At 44.9% G+C, this 20,167-nt stretch overlaps 1 protein-coding gene across 6 annotated transcripts in view; it reads right to left on the bottom strand.

Annotated features, from left to right (window-relative positions):
• Positions 1-376: 376 nt before the first annotated feature.
• The window catches only part of LOC147431377 (putative LRR receptor-like serine/threonine-protein kinase At1g67720), a 100,646-nt gene continuing 80,855 nt past the window's right edge, over positions 377-20,167 (bottom strand). For 3 of the 6 annotated variants that reach the window (XM_086493982.1, XM_086493983.1, XM_086493985.1), the window contains 3 exons: positions 2,133-2,337; positions 1,864-2,002; positions 377-1,136 (listed from right to left, as the gene is read on the bottom strand). In XM_086493982.1, the coding sequence (XP_086350108.1) occupies positions 870-1,136; positions 1,864-2,002; positions 2,133-2,337 (611 nt within the window). In that variant the 3' untranslated portion in view covers positions 377-869. Of the gene's footprint in view, positions 1,199-1,863; positions 2,003-2,132; positions 2,338-20,167 lie in introns of those variants that run through there. The other 3 variants (XM_086493984.1, XM_086493986.1, XM_086493987.1) reach the window with 3 other exon arrangements.

Here is a 20,167-nt window from a genome sequence, read left to right as displayed (position 1 = left end):
GAATCTTGGTGCTTAAATGAAAGCCAAATGGTTTATTTACAAATGTTTGAAAAAGGGGGGAACATCTGATGTGAACAGGCCATTCCCTCAATACAGTAGCATCCTTTCTCATCTTATAAACACATTCATTCTCCATGCAGGCCTATGGAGACCACCCTTGAGAGGGTCTATGGATGAGCCCTATTACTCATTGGTATATATGAGCATAACAAATGGAATTATAGCAGCACCAAGAATCAACACAACACCATTGACTCTACACATTGGCCTTCTTTCTCATCCTAAAAGCAGATTCATATTCCAACTTTGCTGTTGAGAAATCCTACACTGTATCCCACCAAACAATAATAGAAGCTGATTAATTTCACATCATATGGTCCACGCTACATTGCTCAATGAGCTTAATTTAATCATTAAATGCTGATGATACAAGAAGAAATACTGAAAACCAAATACCAAACAAGGTGAAGCCCTTTAATGCAGGGACCCATTCACTAACTACAAACACACAAAAAACAATTTGTACGCCTTTCTCCCCTCTCCTCTAGGGCATGTTTTGACATGCCAAAAAACCATTGCCTGGATCAATGTAAGTATCACCTTGTTAATGCAAGGGCTTCAATATGAAGAGTTGTGTTAGCCATAAGCTTGTTTGATTCTGACCAACGACCCCAACTACCCTCGTTAATTTGGGTATCAGAAGTGGCTCACAAAGATCTATGTCTCTTCAATTCTGAGAGAAATAAAGTTCTGTCTGGCATACATGTCAGTTGTATCTATTGTCTGTGATGTATCATAAACATCGCTTTAAAGCATTGAAGAAAGAATTTTGTTTTCCATGCGCTTACGACTTGCAGAGTAATATAGCTCTATCTGGCGCATACATCAGTAGCATCCATGAAGTTTGTCTGTGGGTCCGTTGAACTGGTATCAAAACCATTGCTTTGAAGCTCTATGCTAAGTGCAGATTGGAGCTCAAGTTTTATCTCACTCATGTTGGGTCTTCTCTTCCGATCATGTTCCACACACATCATGGCTATATCAATCACCTTCCACATGGAGGATATATTGAAATCCCTTGACACAATTGGATCTATCAAGCTTGATATGTCACCTCTGTCTATGTAAGGTTTTGCCTGCCACCAAGCAGATATTAGCTCCATTAAATAAGGTTTTTCCCGTCACCAATCAGATATTCCTACATAATGACAAAACACTTATCATCTTCAGCACATTAATTCGACATACATTTGAAGGAGTATCAATGACACCTTAAGGTGAGAGTGGGACTTATTATGGACTAGTATCAGTAACACCTCAAGATGGAGAGTGGGACTGCTTAGTTAACCTCTCCTTGAAAGCAGGTGAGCATAGGAGAGAGCACTTCATTGTTTTACACATCCAATCTTTGGGAGATGAGGATGCATAACCTAAATGGAGGATACATCGCCTCATGTCTCTGATTTCCCCAATGTTTCAGACTTTTGCTCATATTTTTATGCGTAGGTGCACTTATTAGAGTACTTCAAGGAGAAAACTAGGTCAGCTGAACTTACACATTCATCTAGATAGGATCTTTATTGGAGGAACATGACAAAATCAAGAATAATGGCCCTCATGAAGCATGAAACACTAAAATTCTGCGCAGAAAAACAAAATACACACAGAACTGCCCTTTACCAAACATTTTAGGAGAGCTAGAATCTTGGTGAAACATTCTGCTGGCCACACACCATGGTGTGGTACACCTTGTCTTCTTGGTTTTCTTATTTCCTTCTCCACTTGCACATTCTTTTCTAATTGATTGGACATGAACACAAAGAGACCCTAAAGGGATGTAGGTTGAGATGAATGAGAACATACCCATAAAATAATGTGCTGGTACTCTCCAGTTCCTGTCATATGTTGAATCATGGGGGGTTTTCCTGTTATCAACTCTAAGAGGACGACGCCAAAAGCATATACATCAATACTATGGTTTGCAATATTTGTTTTTGCGTACCTGAAATCGACCATCAAAGAGCTGATTGGATTAATGGGCTAAGCATCATAGACATAAATTGTAGCATCACTATTTTCAATCAATGAAAAAGAGAGCCCCACTTGATTAAAATCTGGGTGTTAGTACTTACTCAGGATCAAGATAACCAACACTTCCTTGTACAACTGTAAACATTTGTGAATCTCCTGTCATTGTAGTAGTGTTGTGCTGCTTGGCCTTTGAGATGCCGAAGTCAGAAATTCTGCCAACAAATTCTTCATCTAGGAGTATGTTGCTACTCTTCACATCTCGGTGAATGATTGATGGATTGCATCCTCTATGCAAATAGTCCAAACCTACAAGTTTTTCGTGTCAAATCTCTCTCTCTCTCTCTCTCTCTCTCTCTCTCTCTCTCTCTCTCTCTCTCTCTCTCTCTCTCTCTCTCTCGTAAGACTCTCAGCCTCAGCACCAGTGCAACAACAGCAGCGCACGCAGGTCTCATGGCACCAGGGCAGCAGAGTGTGGGCTCTTAGGGCAGTTCTCGCGCCATCTCTATGCTGCTGTGCTGTCCCAGCCCACGCACCGCTGCTGTGCTGCTAGAAGCCTTGCGTCCCGCCCCTGCTGTGCTGCCCCAGCCCACGCGAGTGCCACAGCTTTGCTGTTCCAGCCCTAGCATGCCATTGTTGTGCTGCTATAAATTTCGCTAGCCAAGCTGAGGGTGCCAAGTTGTTTATCAGTTCATTGTGCGTGCCTTTGCCGCTGCATAGGCGGCCGCTAGTTGTCCTTGCCAATTTTTTCTGCCATGGAAACCATCTCCCGTGCTCCACCTTCACAGGACACGGCAACCATGAATGGTTTCACCTACTTGCAAGCCGCGAGCAAAGGCCACCTTCATGCTCACGAACAAGCGGATGACGCAATGGAAAGGGAAATGAAGGAATGGAAAACAGAGATGGAGGGATGGTGGAAGGAGAAGGCCAACCTCCTCAGATGGTTTTCAATGGAGGCACACAATGGAAGAAGGAGAAAGAGAACCTAAACGCAGAGATACAAGCACTCAAGGCGGACTCACAGACACTCAAAGAAGAAGTCTCAGCCCTCAACCGGGGGGTTGTTGACAAAGCAAGCAGTGGACTAGAGGAAAGGTGAATTTCAGCCCTCTGTGATAGAGGAAATCAAGGTAATCAAGGAGCATGTAAGGATGATCAAAGAGGAAGAGAAACTGAATGTGGCGAAGACGTCCTCATGGGCGGATATGATAACAAAGACATAGGAGGAGGACGAGGCCAAAAAATGGATTGAAGTCGCCAAGAAAGGGAAAGGTAAGGAAGCTCCGTGTACACCGACGCTTATCAACATGACCCTTGAAGAGGAACAAAGAAGGCGGATGTGGGCTCTACATGTGAGAGTGACCGGCCTCAAGGACAAACAATGTGGAGAAAGAGATGGGGATGGAGAAGCCTTTGCACACAAAGGCATGGAGAGTAAGCAAGAAAAGTGATGGCCCGGGAGAGTCTTCAAAGGAGAGAACTCTCATACTGCGGTTCCCCTCCTTAGAAGAGAAGAAGGAATTCTTGAGGAAGAGATCTACTCTCAAGAAGACAGGTATTTTCCTCGGCGATGACCTTACTCTCTCACAACTCGCACATATGAGAGAGGTAATGCCAAAGATTACAGTGGCAAGGGAGAAGGGAAAGATAGCCTTCTCCAGGTGGTGATTGTAGAGGGGCGCGTTGCATGACGGTGCGAGACCTATGGGACCACACTGAAGATTGCTACTTGAAATTGTAATGGGTCTATGAGGTTGGACGTTGATGCATTTGAGGACAGTTCAGAGACAGGGACATTGTATTCTTCTCAGAGACTCACCGGGCCCCTAGACAAGTGATGCCACATGTGGTGGGATATAGATAGGAGACAGCCAATATGACAACTACAAGATCTGAGCATGGGATATATGGGAGTTTTCTAGGGATGGTGATATCAATCTCCTAGGGGACTTCAATGCCCGAACGGGTAACTCTCAGACAGTCTTCTACGACACTTCAGATGAGATGCTTAAAGAGCTGGATGTGAGTCAGTTGGGGCTTGACAAACGCTCACATGACAGAGAGCAGACGGAGTATAGGAGATACCTCATAGAGATGACAACTACATGAAACTGGCCCGTAGGGCGGTAGGCTTTGGCTTTCACCCGAAATTCTTTACTTTAGACACACACACAGATCACTTTAAAAAGGTAACCTGCGACGAGAATTAACACTTAAGCGCACACACGGCTCGGAAGCTAGAATGCTCCGAGCATACGCCGACAGCCTGTAGGCCCCAAAATTGGCGCCCCTTTCGGTATTTCTTTATTCTTTAGGAGGGTAAATTACAAAGAAGAGTCCTGGGAATCCTTTAACTGTATCCCGCTAGACCTATTCCGGCAAAATTTCGAGAGCATAACCACCCCAAAACTTGCCCGAAACCAATTCCCCTACTGAAACTCGCTTCTACCGGCATAAACCCTTTGATTCCTGCCCAAAAACAATACATTCAGCACGTTGTATTTACTGGTTTTTCATCTGTTTTCAGCCCTAAACAGTCCCCCGAACTGTCGTCTAGCAGTGGGGCACGGTTTCAAATGCTTCTTGCATCATTGTGGCTTCAAAGCAGTCCAAAAACGGTGCATACACAGCGTTGTAAATACACCTCTTTGGTGAGGTTATGACCCTCACCGGTGCCTGCTTTGGAGTAGCAATTAGCTACTCCTGTTCGTGCTCAAGGAGTCTCTTGCCTCGGCCCAAAAGCATGAAACCACATAGCTGTACATCAGTCAAATAAAGAGCCCTCTTGTGGGGCATCACATAACTGCACGTAGGGGAGAGAGAGAGAGAGAGAGCACTATGTAGTGTGCAGGTCATCACTTTGTACATAGAGAGGAAAGCATGCACTCCATAGCTCTTAACCTGTGACAGAAGACTGCAAATGAGCCTCCCAGCTATAAAAATCAACGCCCATTTTTCTGCAAGAGGAAAGTTGTCACAAGGCAGGCACCACGTGCCAATAGAAAAGAACAGAGTGAACAGACTTTTAGCACTTTAATAACAACTGAACTGAAAGAGAGAGACGACACGCGACAGAGTGGTGGAATTCTACCCCAAAGAGTATTGGCCCCAAACCTTGGCGCCCCTTTTGGTATTTCTTTATATTGCATCAACACAGTACAAGCCGGTACTCCAGACTCTGCACCTTCTCCAGGAAGCATGCCAGAGAATGAGCCCTAACCTCATATTTAAAGGCCCTTGGCCTAAAAAGCAGTTTACATGAAAAGCCTTCAAACTCAAAAGCTTTTGGTCCAAATAGCAATGCCAAAAAGCTACCGACGTGATTTACGAAAATCCGTACAACCTGCCACATCATCAGCCAGCACAAAACGCAGAAATCCGTACAGCCTGCCACGTCATCAGTCAGCGTAATTTTCAAAAATCTGCCACATCATCAGCAGCTACGCAATTTCTTGTGTGTATGTGTGTTGGTCTTGCTTTATTTCCTTTATGTCACTTGGGGCCCCATCGGACGGGGTCCCCATAAGTTGGTAGGACTTCTTCTGTTACTTGTTCTTCTTAGGGTTTAGGCCTCGGACAGCATCTGCAAGTTGGCTCCATTGTTTAGGCTTTGACACGTTAGCAGTTTGTGACATCTCCCCTTCTTGAAAGAGAGTAATCGTCCGCGATTACAACATATTTGCAAAACAACTCAAGTTAGCTCAAAAATTTCCGAGGGTCATTCCGAGGGACATTCAGTTTGCTCTTTTTTTTGTTAAGGAGTTAGCTTCTCCTTTCGTCCAAATTGGAACTCTTGATATTCCGACGTAGTAAAATTAGCCATCACACCCAGACCGTAGTGAACAAGCATTCTCAAACATCATTTCTCACCCTCCATCCGGGAGTAAAATCACCATTCATTGAAACCAGTATTAAAACCAGAGTCAAACATTTCAAATCGGCACCAAGACAGATTCAAAACAGATACCATCCATTTCAAACAAATTTCAAGCCATACTTTCTCAAACAAAGTTCAAAAGTATCTAACTATAAAACAACTAGAAAGTTCATTCAACGTTTCGTTCAGACAAGCGAACTTTGAGGACGATTGGCTTGCCCTTCTGCATCACGGTGATGGTTCGGTTCCGAACCTGGCGAGTCACATCATTCTTGTCATGCCAAGGCATGCCTAATAGAACATCACAATTGCCCAACTTCATAATGTGGAAATTGGCTTTTCCATGATAACCTTGGATATTCATTGGAAGAGCACCAATGAGTGGTACCACTTTTTGAGTTTGCCCTGTGGCTAGCTCAGCTTCAAATTCTCCACCCTCTGTATCATAATCAAAGTGCACCTGCTTTAAGAATCCTGGATGGATGAAGTTCTTTGTAGCTCCTGGGTCAAAGAAAATAAGGGCTTTGAAGCCATTGACTTTGCCATATGCTCGACAATTCATTTGTACTTTCAAGGCATATGCCATAGATGTCAGGTACTAATCCAATAGCCGGTTTAGCTCGTTTGGCTGGAGATGGTACTGGGTTTCTGTCGACCGTCGACGCGAGAGTTGGCTCCGCGGGTCTGTCAGTGCGTTGGGGACAACCAAAATAGTTGTCCTGTTTGAAAGCATCCAAAACATTGGCCTTCTTGTAGTGAGGTGTCTCATTGTTGAGGTGTCAAACGAGGCCTTTCTGGTTGACTTTCACGAGACTCTCGAGAATTTGTTCTTTATTGGCGAGAGTTGTGGTTAGTGGCCGGAGATTCTTCTGTGGTAAACTCTAGCTTTCCCTTCATCAGTTTGTAGCCGACTACGGCAAGGTCCACAAGTTCTTGCATGGTGGAGACTTACTTGGATAGACAATATTCTTAGTTCAATGGTGTATCGCTCGCATTGGGCCTCCAAGGGAACAGATCTAAAGAAGGAAACCGGAAGGTACACGTCGAGAAACCTTTGGTTATATTCGTCCCTAAACCTCCAGGGGTTTGATTTATACCGAGTGGTAATTAAAATCTATTGGGTCATAATCCGATGGTATCTCCCCCTACACAAAGAGGAGTGCAGCTGAGGCATCCTAACAGACCGAGAGGTTTGAACTTTGTTTCTGTAGAACTTGATCAAATCGATCAATCTTGCGAAAGAATATTTGGGCCTACAAAAAGTGGAGAAGAAGCTACTTGCCCGTCCCATTTCATTAATTTCAATGAATTATCGTAGGGAACAAACGTCTATTTCTAAGACTAATTTATCAAATCCCTACGACACCTCTCAACTAGAAAAGTTTATCAAAGAGGTGTTGACTCCCCCTGAAAAGGAGGTGATCCAGCCGCACCTTCGGCCAGAGGAAAGCTGAGGAGGTAGGTCTCATGGTTTTGATGGCAAGCATTTTCAAGTTGCCCCACTTCGCCAAAATCCGGACTTCAAACATAGAAGTCATGTAACTACATGCAAAAACTGTCTTGAAATCTTGTCGGGTCCTTGGAGCATGCGGTTGTGTCGCGATTGAACTCCACCATTGCATAGCATTATCTTTAAGAAATCCTACTGCTCGAGAAAGCTTGGATTCTTCTGTATAGTTCCCTAAAGCATAGATGTTGTCGAATTGCTATAGGAACTGCAATGCTTTCTTGCGATCTTTCACCCCGAAAAAAGTAAAAAATTTAACTGTCGTGCCGCCATCTTTGAAATCTTTGGGTTGGTTAGGCGCATATCCCGGATATGGATAATAAGGGTATCCATATGTAGCCTGGTGGCGGTAGTGGTGGTGGAGGTGGAGGTGGTGGTGGTGGAGGTAGAGGCAATGGCGGCAGCAAAGGCGGTTCAATGGATCAGGGTCAGATGGCTGCACCATATTCCTGAAAACTCCCCCGATCGGAATAGACGGCTGAGAAGGTTGCCGGTTGGAAGCTCTCGTACTTTCTGATGTCGGAGGAGGAGGTACCACCTGGGGCATCAGAGGGGGTAACATGTAGTTCAAAAATTGTTGAAAACTTTGCAGCATCGGAAGATTTTGCTGAAAGTGCCGCGAAAGAATGTTGTGAAGTTCGTTGAGCAGAAACTGCAAATATTCTGTTGAATCCATGAATTCCAAGTCTTGGGTTCTTTATGGCTTATGCCCTGTAAGACATAGCGATGAAGACGGGAGCGCACCCGATGCGCAATGAAGTAAGGATGAGACTGGCTAATAAGTCCGGGGTCGAACGCCGAAGATACCTCAAATAAAATTCCAATGGCTCTGTCTGCTCTTTTGTAGGACCGGTATGCTTTCAGCAAAGCACACGCCTGATGCTCTGATACACTGTCACAAGGCAGGCACCACGTGCCAATAGAAAAGAACAGATTGAACAAATTTTTAGCACTTTAATAACAATTGAACTGAAAGAGAGAGACGACATGCGACACAGGGTGGCGGAATTCCATCCCAGAGAGTATTGGTCCCAAACCTTGAGGCCCCTTTCAGTATTTCTTTATGTTGCATCAGCACAGTACAAGCCGGTACTCCAGACTCTGCACCTTCTCCAGGAAGCATGCCAGAGAATGAGCCCTAACCACATATTTAAAGGCCCTTCGCCTAAAAAGCCACGTCATCAACAGCTACGCAATTTCTTGTGTGTGTGGGTCCTGCTTTATTTCCTTTATGTCACTTAGGGCCTATCGGACGGGGTCCCCAAAAGTTGGTAGGACTTCTTCTGTTACTTGTTCTTCTTAGCCCCTCGGCCAGCATCTGCAAGTTGGCTCCATTCTTTAGGCTTTGACACGTTAGCAGTTTGTGACAAAAGTGCACCCTTTTGTGCCACTTGGCGCAATTACAAGCATTTTCCCGTTTCGGGGTTTTCCGCCTAAAAATCTCCCGATTGGTTGCCTAGTTGACTTTGCAGTAGAGTTCTAAAATGTTCCCCTTGTCATTCAACTGCCAACTGCCGGGTATTTTCTATTCGTGTTCCCGCGTTGAATTTATGCCTTTATTGAGTTCACTTCCTAGTATTCACCAACTTGCTAAGTGCGACAAGGGGACCTACATGATCTTGAATTGAGCCTAGACATCCTCTTACTATACGAATTCCAGTGCCGACCAACTTCCCGTCTGCAGGTGACACTACCGTTCACAATGTCCGACCATTTGCAACTTCAAAAAGAGGGTCTCAAAAATAAAACAAAAATCATTGGAAAGAAACCAACAACTAAAGTTAGCAGTTGCCACGTCCTCATGACATAGTTAACAATTGCTGCGTCCTCGTGACATACCCCCCTCTTGAAATCGCAAACGTCCTCGATTGCATACTAAAAATACACGCCACTGATGATCTTGTGTTATCAGCACTCTTTTATCATCGCATGTATCCGCAAGAAAGGTCGTAACACATAGATACAAATGACTTAATGAGACCTTCATACTTTTTTCATTTCCATCTATTACACTGAATTCATATGTACATTTGATGTGCTAGCCCTATCATTACCCCTCCTTTGCACATGTTGGGTTGGGGCATAAGTAGGTTGTAACCGAAAGGCTTCAAGGTAAAGCTGCAATACGTGTGGTGACTCTGACAGTTCATGCTCTTCCATCCACTTTGCATCCATAGGCGGATAGTTCTTGAACTTCACCACGTAGCGTCTTGCAACCTGTCCTTTAACTTTTTTGTCCTTATGTGCCAAAACTTGCTCACGTACCAGGATCTCATCAAGTTCCTCAACTTCTGGTTGATCCTCATCTGGCATATCTTTTGGCACATCACCCACGAAGGGTCTTAGAAGACTCACGTGAAACGCATTATGAATCTTCCACGCATTAGGCAATTTCAGCCTGTAAGCCACATCGCTGACTTTTCAAGCACTTGAAAAGACCCATAGTAACGCATGCTAAGCTTAGAAAACAGCCGTTCCTTGCCCTTCATCTTCTTTAACCTTGCCTTTTAGAACCTTAACAGAACCCAATTACCAGGTGATAACAGCAATTCACGACGGTGAGGATCAGCAACCTTTTTCAGCTTTGCCTGAGTCTTCTCCAAGGCAACTCTAATTTTCTTATACATTTCATCCATGTTCTCAACATATCGATCTGCCTCAAAAATCTTGTCCTTTGTATGCAAAATGGGAGGAACCTTTTTACCGCCTTCAACAATCTCAAAGGGTGCTTTGCCAGTCGATGAATGCATCATATTATTGTACGCATACTCAAGCATAGGCAAATACTGTTCCCACTTGTCTTTATTATCTGACACATAGCATTTCAGCAGATCTAAGACAGTAGAATTAGCCTGTTTTGACTGTTCATCAGTTTGTGGATGAAACGAAGACGAGAACTTGAGCATAGTGCCCATGTTTTCAAACAATCCTCTCCAGAACAAACTGGTCATGCAAGGATCACTGTCACTGACAATCGATTGTGGCATACCATGGTACTTAAAGACATTGTACATGAACAAGCGTGCCATCTGATCAGATTTCATCTTCTTCCTGACAGGGATAAAATGGGCCTGCTTGCTAAACCTGCAGATAATGGTCCATATACCATCATTCCCTATTATTCTTGGAAGATCAAAGATAAAGTCCATAGAAATGCTTTCCCATGGCTCATCCGGAATCGGCGGTGGTTGTAACAACCCTGGTGCCTTTTGCCTGTCAAACTTGACCTTTTGGCAAATCAGGCATGCTCGCACAAAAACATCCACATCTCTCCTCAAGGTAGGCAAATAGAAGAATGTCTCTACCGCTTTAACTGTCGCATCAATACCACGATGCCCTACATACGGTGGAACATGACTCTCTTCCATTACCTTATGTCACAATGGCCTAGTGACACAAAGTCTGCCGCCATGCATCATCATAAACCAATCTCTGAGGAGGTAGTGCTCATGATGTTGCCCCTCTTGTAGCTGTTCAAAGATCCTTGCAAAATCTCATCAGTAGCATATTGTTCCTTCATGTCATCTAACTTATGATGATAAGAAATTGACACAGCTGAAATTTGTGGCTTCCTTAATAATGCATCAGCCACAACATTCTTCTGGCCTTCCACATGCATAATCTGGAAGTGGAACATAGAAAGAATGTTTGCCCATAGCATATGCGTTTCGGATAACTTTGACTGTGTCAAGAAGTATCGCAAGGTCTGATGGTCTGTCTGGACAACAAAATCAGCACCTAATAGGTAGTGCTTCCACCTAGAAAGCGCATGAATCACAGCCAAGAGCTCTGTCTCATAGACTTGCATAGTCCTCTCTGGCCCTTGCAAAATTCGGCTTTCATAAGCTACTACCCGTCCATCTTGCATTAGCACTGCTCCGATGCTACTGCCACACGCGTCACACTGGACCAAAAATGACTTCCTGAGATCTGGCAAAACAATTACTGGTTCTGAAGTCAACTTTTCCTTTAAGAGACTAAAAGCTGAAATCTCTTTTTGGGTCCATCTGAAAGTGACCTCTTTCTTTTGCAAAGCGTGAAGAGGTGATGCTATCTCTGCAAAATTTCTGATAAACCTTCTATAGTAGGAACACAATCCCAAGAAGCTTCTGACATCGTGCACAGTCTTCAAGTTTGGCCATGTTTTGATAGCTTCGACCTTTGTGGGATCCATTCTAGCACCATCCTTTAAGACTACGTGGCCAAGAAAGTGGATCTCTTCTAGGAATGATTCACTTTTCTTAGGATTGACAAGTAACCAATGACTGCACAGCTCTTCGAACACAGTGATCAAGTGACGCCTATGCTCCTCTTCACTCTTCGAATAGACTATCATGTCATCAAAGAATGTTCCAACAAATTGTTAAAGCAAGCGGAAAATCAGGTCCATGATTCTGTTGAACGTGGCAAGAGCATTTGTTAGACTAAACAGCATCACTAGAAACTCATAAAGACCAAATATCGTTCTAAACGCAGTCTTGTGCACATCCTCTAGCCTTATACGAATCTGATGATACCCACTCTTAAGGTATATCCTGCTGAAAATTGCAGCACCCTCTAAACGGTCGAGAATATCATCAATTCTAGAAATAGAAAACCTATTCTTCTGGTATTCTTATTCAACGCACAATAATCAATACACATGCGCCATGAGCCATCCTTTTTCTGCACTAGGAGCACTGGGGAGCAAAAGGGTGAAGAACTAGGCTAAATCAGCCCCTTCTCTAATAACTCCTCAACTTGGCCCATAATCTCTTTCTGCTGCGCCGTGCTAACCCTGTAGGGCGGTCTATTCGGTGGGCTACACCCTGGCACCAAATCTATCCGATGATTCTCAGATCTCTCTGGCGGCAATTGTGACGGTAATGAATCAAAAAAACAGTCAATAAACTCTCGCAAAAATGCTAACCTTTCTTCATCTAACAAAGATAAATTTGATTGAGAATTATCTGAGACATCACGTGCAAAAATAAAGTACACAAAAAGATGATTCTTTATTACAGAAGTAATAGCCGAAGCAGATACAATAGGGACAGACTCCCCTTTAAGCTTTACATCCAAAACATGAGTTTTGCCCCTATGCTGAAGGGTGATCGTCTTGCCGAAGGCATCCAGCACACCATGTACTCTGAACATCCACAAAATTCCAAGTAGCGCATCGCACCCTTCCAATGGCATGATATAGAACTCTTCTGTGTCCACATACGACTAATATGCAGACGCACCTTTCTAATAATGGGAGTAACACACTCTGAGTGGCCAGGACATGCCAACCCTGCCTCTGTTGGGTACCCCATCTCTTTAGCTCTGATGCCCAGCTTCATAGCTAACTCTAGTAAGATGAAGTATGCTTTGGCACCTAGATCAAAGAAGATGAGTGCCGTCTGATCTCTAACTTTACCCCATGCTCTGCATAACTCGCCGGCATCTGTATTGGGCCTATCACCCACCGTATCTGGCACCAAACCTGTCGTGGGTTTAGGCTTCTTGCCTTTCTGGTCTTCTTTATCATCTAAGTCAGTTGGTCTTTTCCTTTGGGGACAATTTGTAGCAAAGTGACCAAGCTGCTCGTATATAAAGCATTTGTTTTCAGCCATTAGGATCTTCTTTTCCTCGAGAAACTTGCGCATCCTTTTCTATTTCCTTGTCTGCGCTCCAAAAGTGAACTCAATAAAGGCATAAAGTCAAGGTGGGAACACCAATATAAAATACCCGACATTTGGGCCACATTGCATTTTTGGATGCGGTCCCAATGGGGATAGATGGTCAGAAGACCAGTGAGAGCCCAACAGAAGCATCTCCTAAAAATTAGGGAACTGTTATTTTGGGCCATGAAATGTGTTCGCGTCATTACCTTCGGAATGACAAGGGGAACATTTTAGAACTCTTCCGCGAAGTCAACTAGGCAACCAGTCGGGAGATTTTTAGGCGGCAACCTCGAAACGGGAAAATGCTTGTAATCGCGCCAAGTGGCACAAAACGGTGCACTTTCCTCTTGCAGAAAAATGGGCACTGATTTTTATAGCTGGGAGGCTCATATGCAGTCTTCTGTCACAGGTTAGGAGCTATGGAGTGCATGCTTTCCTCTCTATGTACAGTGTGGTGCTAGGAGTGATGATCTGCACACTACACACTGCTCTCTCTCTCCCCTACGTGCAGTTATGTGATGCCCCACAAGAGGGCTCTTCATTTGATTGATGTACAGCTGTGTGGTTTCATGATTTTGTGCCAAGGCAAGAGCCTCTTTGAGCGAGAACAGGAGTAGCTAATTGCTTCTCCAAAGCAAGCACCGGTGAGGGTCATAACCTCACCAAACAGGTGCATTTACAACGCTGTGCACGCGCTGTTTTTGGAATGTTTTGCAGCCGCAATGACGCCAGAAGCATTGGGAACCGTGCCCCTCTGTTAGACGACAGTTCGGGGGCTGTTTAGGGCTGAAAACAGATGATAAACCAGTAAATACAGCGTGCTGAATTTACTGTTTTTGGGCAGAAAACGAGGGTTTATGCCAGTAGAAGCGAGTTCCAGCAGGGGAATTGGTTTCGGGCAAGTTTTGGGGATGTTATGCTCCCGAAATTTTACCAGCACAGGTGGTATCTAGCAGGATACAGTTAAAGGATTCCTAGGACTCTTCTTTGTAATTTACCCTCCTAAAGAATAAAGAAATACCGAAAGGGCCGCCAATTTTGGGGCCTACAGGTTGTCAGCGTACGCTCAGAGCATTCTAGCTTCCGAGCTGTGTGTGCGCTTAAGTGTTAATTCCCGTCGCAGGTTACCTTTCTAAAGTGTTCTCTGTGTGTGTCTAAAGTAAAGAATTTCGGGTGAAAGCCAAAGCCTACCGCCCTTATCTTTGTTGGCCTTTTCCAACCCCTGTGACGCTTTAGGAGCCGTTTTCACAAAGGGCTTCTTCTGCTGCCCTCCTTTATCGTTGCTCGGAAACCCACTGTCCTCTCCTTTCAACAAGGCAAGACCAGTGTTAGCAACTTCCATGAGCTGGGTGAGGGTAGCTACTCTATTCTTGGTACAGTAGTCCCGAAGCCCTTTAGGCAGCCCACAACAGTACTTCTCTATCTGCTCTGTCAATGGCACAAATCTGTAGGTCACTGAGACTAACGCTTTACAAAACCTTCGATTGTACTCCAGCAAGCTCTTGCATGTAGCCGAAGTAAGCTGGTGCCAATCTGTCATGACGTCGGCTTCAAATTCATTTGAGAGCAAAGCAGATGCAAACATTTTCTTGAAGTAGACCCAAATGGCGGGTGCCTCTCCTTGCATTAACAATGTCGTCCACCATGGAAGCGCATTGTCCTTTAAGAAAGTGGCAGCTTTCCTCACCTTAGAGGCCTCTGTAAAATTCCCTCCTGCATAAGCTGTATCAAAGTGCTGGAGGAAAGTGAGAGCCTTTGCCTTATGCTTTTAGCCGTTGGAAGTGCTAAACTTTACAGCTGCACCACCTTCTTTATAAGCTTTCGGCTTTTCTAGTGTTCCCAAATTGTCATAAGGAATGGTCTGCAACATGGGCACTTTAGTAGGAATCATCGGCACGTCTTGGCCATTAACATTTTGCATCAGAGGTGCCATATCTAGCTACTGTCCAAAAAAACCAGCCATGTAGAAATGAGCCTATGGGCCTGTGGCACCCCAAACTGGCCCTAGTTGCTCTGAAAACCTTGCTGCATGTCAATGCTACCATACATGGGGTTTGGCATCATGCCTTGCATACCCCCAAACACTGTTCCTAGCATGTACGGCTGACTTCCACGCGCATAACCAGCCATACTTTGGAACACAGATCCACCCCGAAATACCCAGGATGTACCGTGGGTGGTGGAAAAACTAGGTGCATTGCCTAGTAACCAATCCCCTATCGATTCAAGACAGCATGCAGGCTCTGAAGGTGGCGGGTTGAACTGGCATAGCCTGTGGAATAGGCGTCCTAACCACCTGTTCAAGGACAGGAGGAACCTGTTTTGAAGCCCCTAACTCCGCAACATGCGAGTGTTCCCTATCCTGCTGAGACGCATGAAGTACTTGGGCTTGAGCCTCAACAAGCTCTGTTCGCGGTGTGGGTTGCTGTCACAAAGTGATGACATGGCTACCGACAACAAAAACCCTAATTTCTGCCAGAAACCCTAAAATTCCTGCAAACCCTAATTCCTGCCAGATACGCTAATCTGCAAAAACCCTAATTTTTGGAAACCCTAACCCTAATTTTCTGTCTGAAACCCTAAGGCGGCTGAAACTGCCACGTGGCCAGCGTACGGATTTCCGGAAATCGCAGAAGATGCTTTTTCTCCTTTCTAGTGACGCTATTTGCAGGCTTTTTGCTACGCAAGTGAATTGGAGAGAGAGAGAGAAAGAAAAGAGAGAGAGAGAGAGAGAGAGAGAGAGAGAGAGAGAGAGAGAGAGAGAGAGCTGATTTGCTTTATTTTTGGCTCTCTTGAGAGAGAGAGAGAGAGAGAGAGAGAGAGAGAGAGAGAGAGAGAGAGAGAGAGAGAGAGAGAGAGAGAGAGAATTTTGCTTTTGAACTGAAAGCTTTTGGGGCTCTGCTTTTGGGCATCCCTTGTAAACTTTAAATACGCCGTGAGGAGCTCACTCTGCAGAGCATCTGGACGCAGAGTCTGAGAGTGAAACCCTAACTGCTCTTTGTACTTTGACATTGATTTAATACATAAAGAAATACCGAAAGGGGCGCCAGTCTTTGGGGCCAATATCTCTAGGCACGGAACTCTGCCGGGCCAGTGCAAATCTATTGTGATCTGTGAATTGTTTTGAAGTGGTTATTTGGTGCTGTGGTGATTGATTCTTGACTTGGAGTGTCCAAGTCTATTACAGTGGTATCAGAGCACGGCCGATTTCTCTTCTACGGGAAATCCGATCCCCAATTTATTATTCCACGGCACCTATGGCTTCACGCGAGGATCAGCCGACTCCCTCTGCATCTGGAGATGCGGGCAGGGATCACAACGAAGGTTCAGGCAGAGAGTATGGCCCGCCTCGGCCTACTCAAGCGGAGCGACGCGAGATGGAGCATCGTCAATTGATCGGCGATGCAACGAAGATGATGCTCAATTTTACGAAGGACCCAAAATTTGCAAAGTATATGAGCGAGGCTTCTTTTCAAGAAGTGCATGAGCAATGGCCGAAAACCACTACACCACCCCCGAAACCCGCTCTCAAGAAACCTTTTGCTCACAAGAAATATTCAGAGAAGGAATTACAAGAGGTGGTTGATGCACAGATTGCTCAGCTTTTTGACGCGCAAAGGAAAGCCAAAAAGCACGGCAAAAAGCAAAAGAAGGGCATTGACTTCCCGAGATATTTGGGTCATCAGTCGACATTCCACAAGGCAAAGAAACAGAAGAAGCGTGTTCAATTTGAAGGAGTACCCAGTTCTTCTTCGTCTTCTTCTTCATCTGACAGTTCTTCTAGCTCTTCAGATTCGAGCGAAGAAGATAGAAAAGGTAAAAAGCGAAGCAAGAAACAAAGCTTTGGAAAGGGCAAGAAAAAGGCAAAGAAGGCTAAATCTCGCCCAGAGACTGACAGTTCTATTGAGGACTCGTCTACAGACAGCTCAGATTCCCATGACGGAAAGTTTTATGCGAACAACAAGAATTTTTACAAAGCCAACAAGTATGACTTTCTCGAAGATAAAAGCAAGAAAGTCCGAGAGTTTAAGGAAGGTGGCCATTCGATCAAGTTTGATACTTTTTCACGATACTCAGATGCTTCGCAGGCTTTGTCTTTATACAGCAGTTTGACATCGCTTTCGCGGGAGGACGCTATTCAGAGCACTCCAAGATTCGGAGAGCTACCTCTTACTCTAAGGGGAATGCTCGTACTTGGTGGTCCACGCTTCTTTTAAACAAGACTACGCCAGTTAAATGGCTGAAATTTAAGAAGCTTTTTATTTCTTCTTGGTTGACGCAAGAATATGAACGAGATATACGAGCTGCTTGGAACCATCTTCGGATGACCAAGAAAGATACAATCAATGCTTATTGTGAAAGATTCTGGAGCTCTTTTCTACCCGCCTCTTCATTCAAGAAGATCACGTTCAGAGAACAGATTGAGCGGTTCACCTTGGGTCTACCTACAGAGATCCGAGATCACTGCTTGGAGTAGAAATCACCTTCTATTCAGGAGTTGATGAGTCATGCGAAGCAGGGCTTTGCCATTCACTCAGGCAGCCTGACTTACCCCACAGATGAGAACATGACACAACGAGCCAAACAGACTTCTGGGAATAAAAGTAGAAAGAAAAAGAGCAACCCAGAGAAAAAAGCTGCACGACAGGGACACATCTCCACGAAGTGCCCTAAAAAGGCACAGAAAGAACAGAATGATAAGGATGACGACAGGCCTGGAGTTCGAGAGCAGCTGAGGAACGTGGACGAAAAGGCAAGATGAAAACAGGACTGGTTCCAGATTGTGTGGGTACCGATCTCGACACCATGGATGAGAGTATAGAACTTTGCCGAGCTTGGGGCAAAGTGAAAGATCAAGAGGCCATTGATGGAGGAGCCAAGGCCAACTTCATTTCACCGGAATTGGCGGCGCGGCTCGAGATTACTCCCGATCGGATGGGACCACTTGCAGAGGCAGTTCTAGCGGCACCTGGCAGGGACATAGCCATTACACCTGTCATTGGCAAACTTCGGTTGCATTGTCAGAGGTATTTGGGGCATGAGGACTTCTTCGTAATGCCTTTGGAGGGTTGTGATGTTCTCTTAGGGATTCCCTGGTACCACAAGAACAACGCAGTGGTCGATTATCGGGCGAGAAAAGCGACTTTGACTACAGAAAAGGGTAGAACAATTGTACTTGATATAAAACTGAAGGGCGAGTCTGTCCCTATTGTATCGGCTTCGGCCATTTCAAAATATGACAAATATGTCTAAACTTGATAAAGAATGCCAGGATTTTCTCCACTCTCACGCCAATTGCTTCGCAAAGGGCCTACTCGAAGAGTTACCCCCTACTCGTCCTGAAGATCATACCATTGATCTGATACCTGGAAGCACACCACCAAACCGGCCACCTTACCGTGTGAGCCGAGCACAGAATGAAGAGATTATGAACCAAGTGAAAGACCTCTTGGAAAAGGGTCTTGTCCAGCCTAGTACTTCACCGTATTGCTCTCCAATGTTGTTGGTTTTGAAGAAAGACGGATCTTCGAGGATGTGCATCGATTATAGAGCTCTCAACAAAATCACCATCAGGAACAGATTTCCGATTCCTAGGATCGATGATATACTCGACAGGTTACAGGGATCCTCGTGCTTTAGCAGGATTGACTTGAAGAGTGGATATCATCAGATCCGAATCGCGCCGGGAGACGTCTACAAGACAACCTTTCGGACTACTTTTGGGTTATTTGAGTTTTTGGTGATACCTTTTGGCTTAACCAATGCTCCTGCGACATTTAACCGGATGATGGACAGGATTTTTTGAGAGTACAGACTATTTGTTGGCACTTTCTTTGACGACATCATTGTTTTCTCCAAGAATGAGGCAGAACACAGAGATCATCTGCGTTAGGTCTTTCAGGCATTACGAGATCACCAGTTAGTGATTAATGCAAAGAAAAGTGAATTTTTCCTACCAGAGATACACTTTTTGGGACACATTGTCTCAGCAGCTGGAGTGCAAATGGACCCGGCCAAGATAGAGACTATCCGTGATTGGCCCAATTTGAAGAATGTCCATGAAGTTAGAAGCTTCTTGGGACTGTGTTCGTACTACAGGCGGTTCATACGGAAGTTTGCAGAGGTTGCTTCCCCTTTGCATATCTTGACACAGAAAGGAGTCCCTTTCTCGTGGGGATCCAAAGAGGTGACTGCCTGTAGGACCTTGAAAGAGAAATTGACTACACGACCAGTTTTGACTTTGTCGAACTTGCAGAAGTCATTGAAGTATATTGTGATGCTTGTGGTCGTAGTATGGGTGCGGTCTTGATCCAAGAAGGCCATGTCATTGCTTATGAGAGCCGATTGTTCTCTAGGCCGGAGATGACAGCACAGATATATGAGAAAGAGCTTTTGGCGGTTATTCATGCTCTTACTCAGTGGCGGCATTACCTACTCGGAGCGGATTTTACTGTCTTTACAGACCATCAGAGTTTGCACTACTACTTGACACAGAAGCAGCTTTCGGAAAAGCAGATGCGGTGGGCGAACATCTTGTCAGAGTTTCACTTCCAAATTGTCCACGTGCAGGGACAGAAGAATATGGTGGCAGATGCTTTGTCTCGCAAGCCGTTGGTTCTGGCTATTTCCGCGATACATCATAGGAGCTTCAAGGATATGGTCGACCAATATGTTACAGATACAGATTTTGCAGATATTTTCACACAGATACGGGATGGGGAGATAGTAGCAGGATACTCCATTTGGGAAGGCTACTTGATGAGAAAAACCATGTTGTGCGTTACACAGCCGTTGAGGGAAAAGGTTATGACTGAATGCCACTGTCCACCTTCTACGGGTCACCGTGGCATTGCTACCACCATGAAAGGGTAGAGAGATACTTCTTTTGGCCGAGACTCAAAAAGGATGTGGAAGAGTTTGTGCGCAGTTGCTTAGTATGCCAGAAGGTCGAGTTTGACGGGCATAAGGCACAGGGATTGTTACAGCCTTTACCCACCCACCCCTGGAAAAGTATTGCAATGGATTTCATTTTTGATCTCCCGAGAACACAGAATGGTCACGATGATTTTCCAATAACATGGCATGTCTGAGACGATTGTCTTC

Source organism: Adiantum capillus-veneris, chromosome 21, assembly GCF_014529385.1.
Source record: "Adiantum capillus-veneris isolate H3 chromosome 21, ASM1452938v2, whole genome shotgun sequence".
Taxonomy (NCBI): domain Eukaryota; kingdom Viridiplantae; phylum Streptophyta; class Polypodiopsida; order Polypodiales; family Pteridaceae; genus Adiantum; species Adiantum capillus-veneris.
This window is presented reverse-complemented; position numbering and strand designations above follow the sequence as displayed.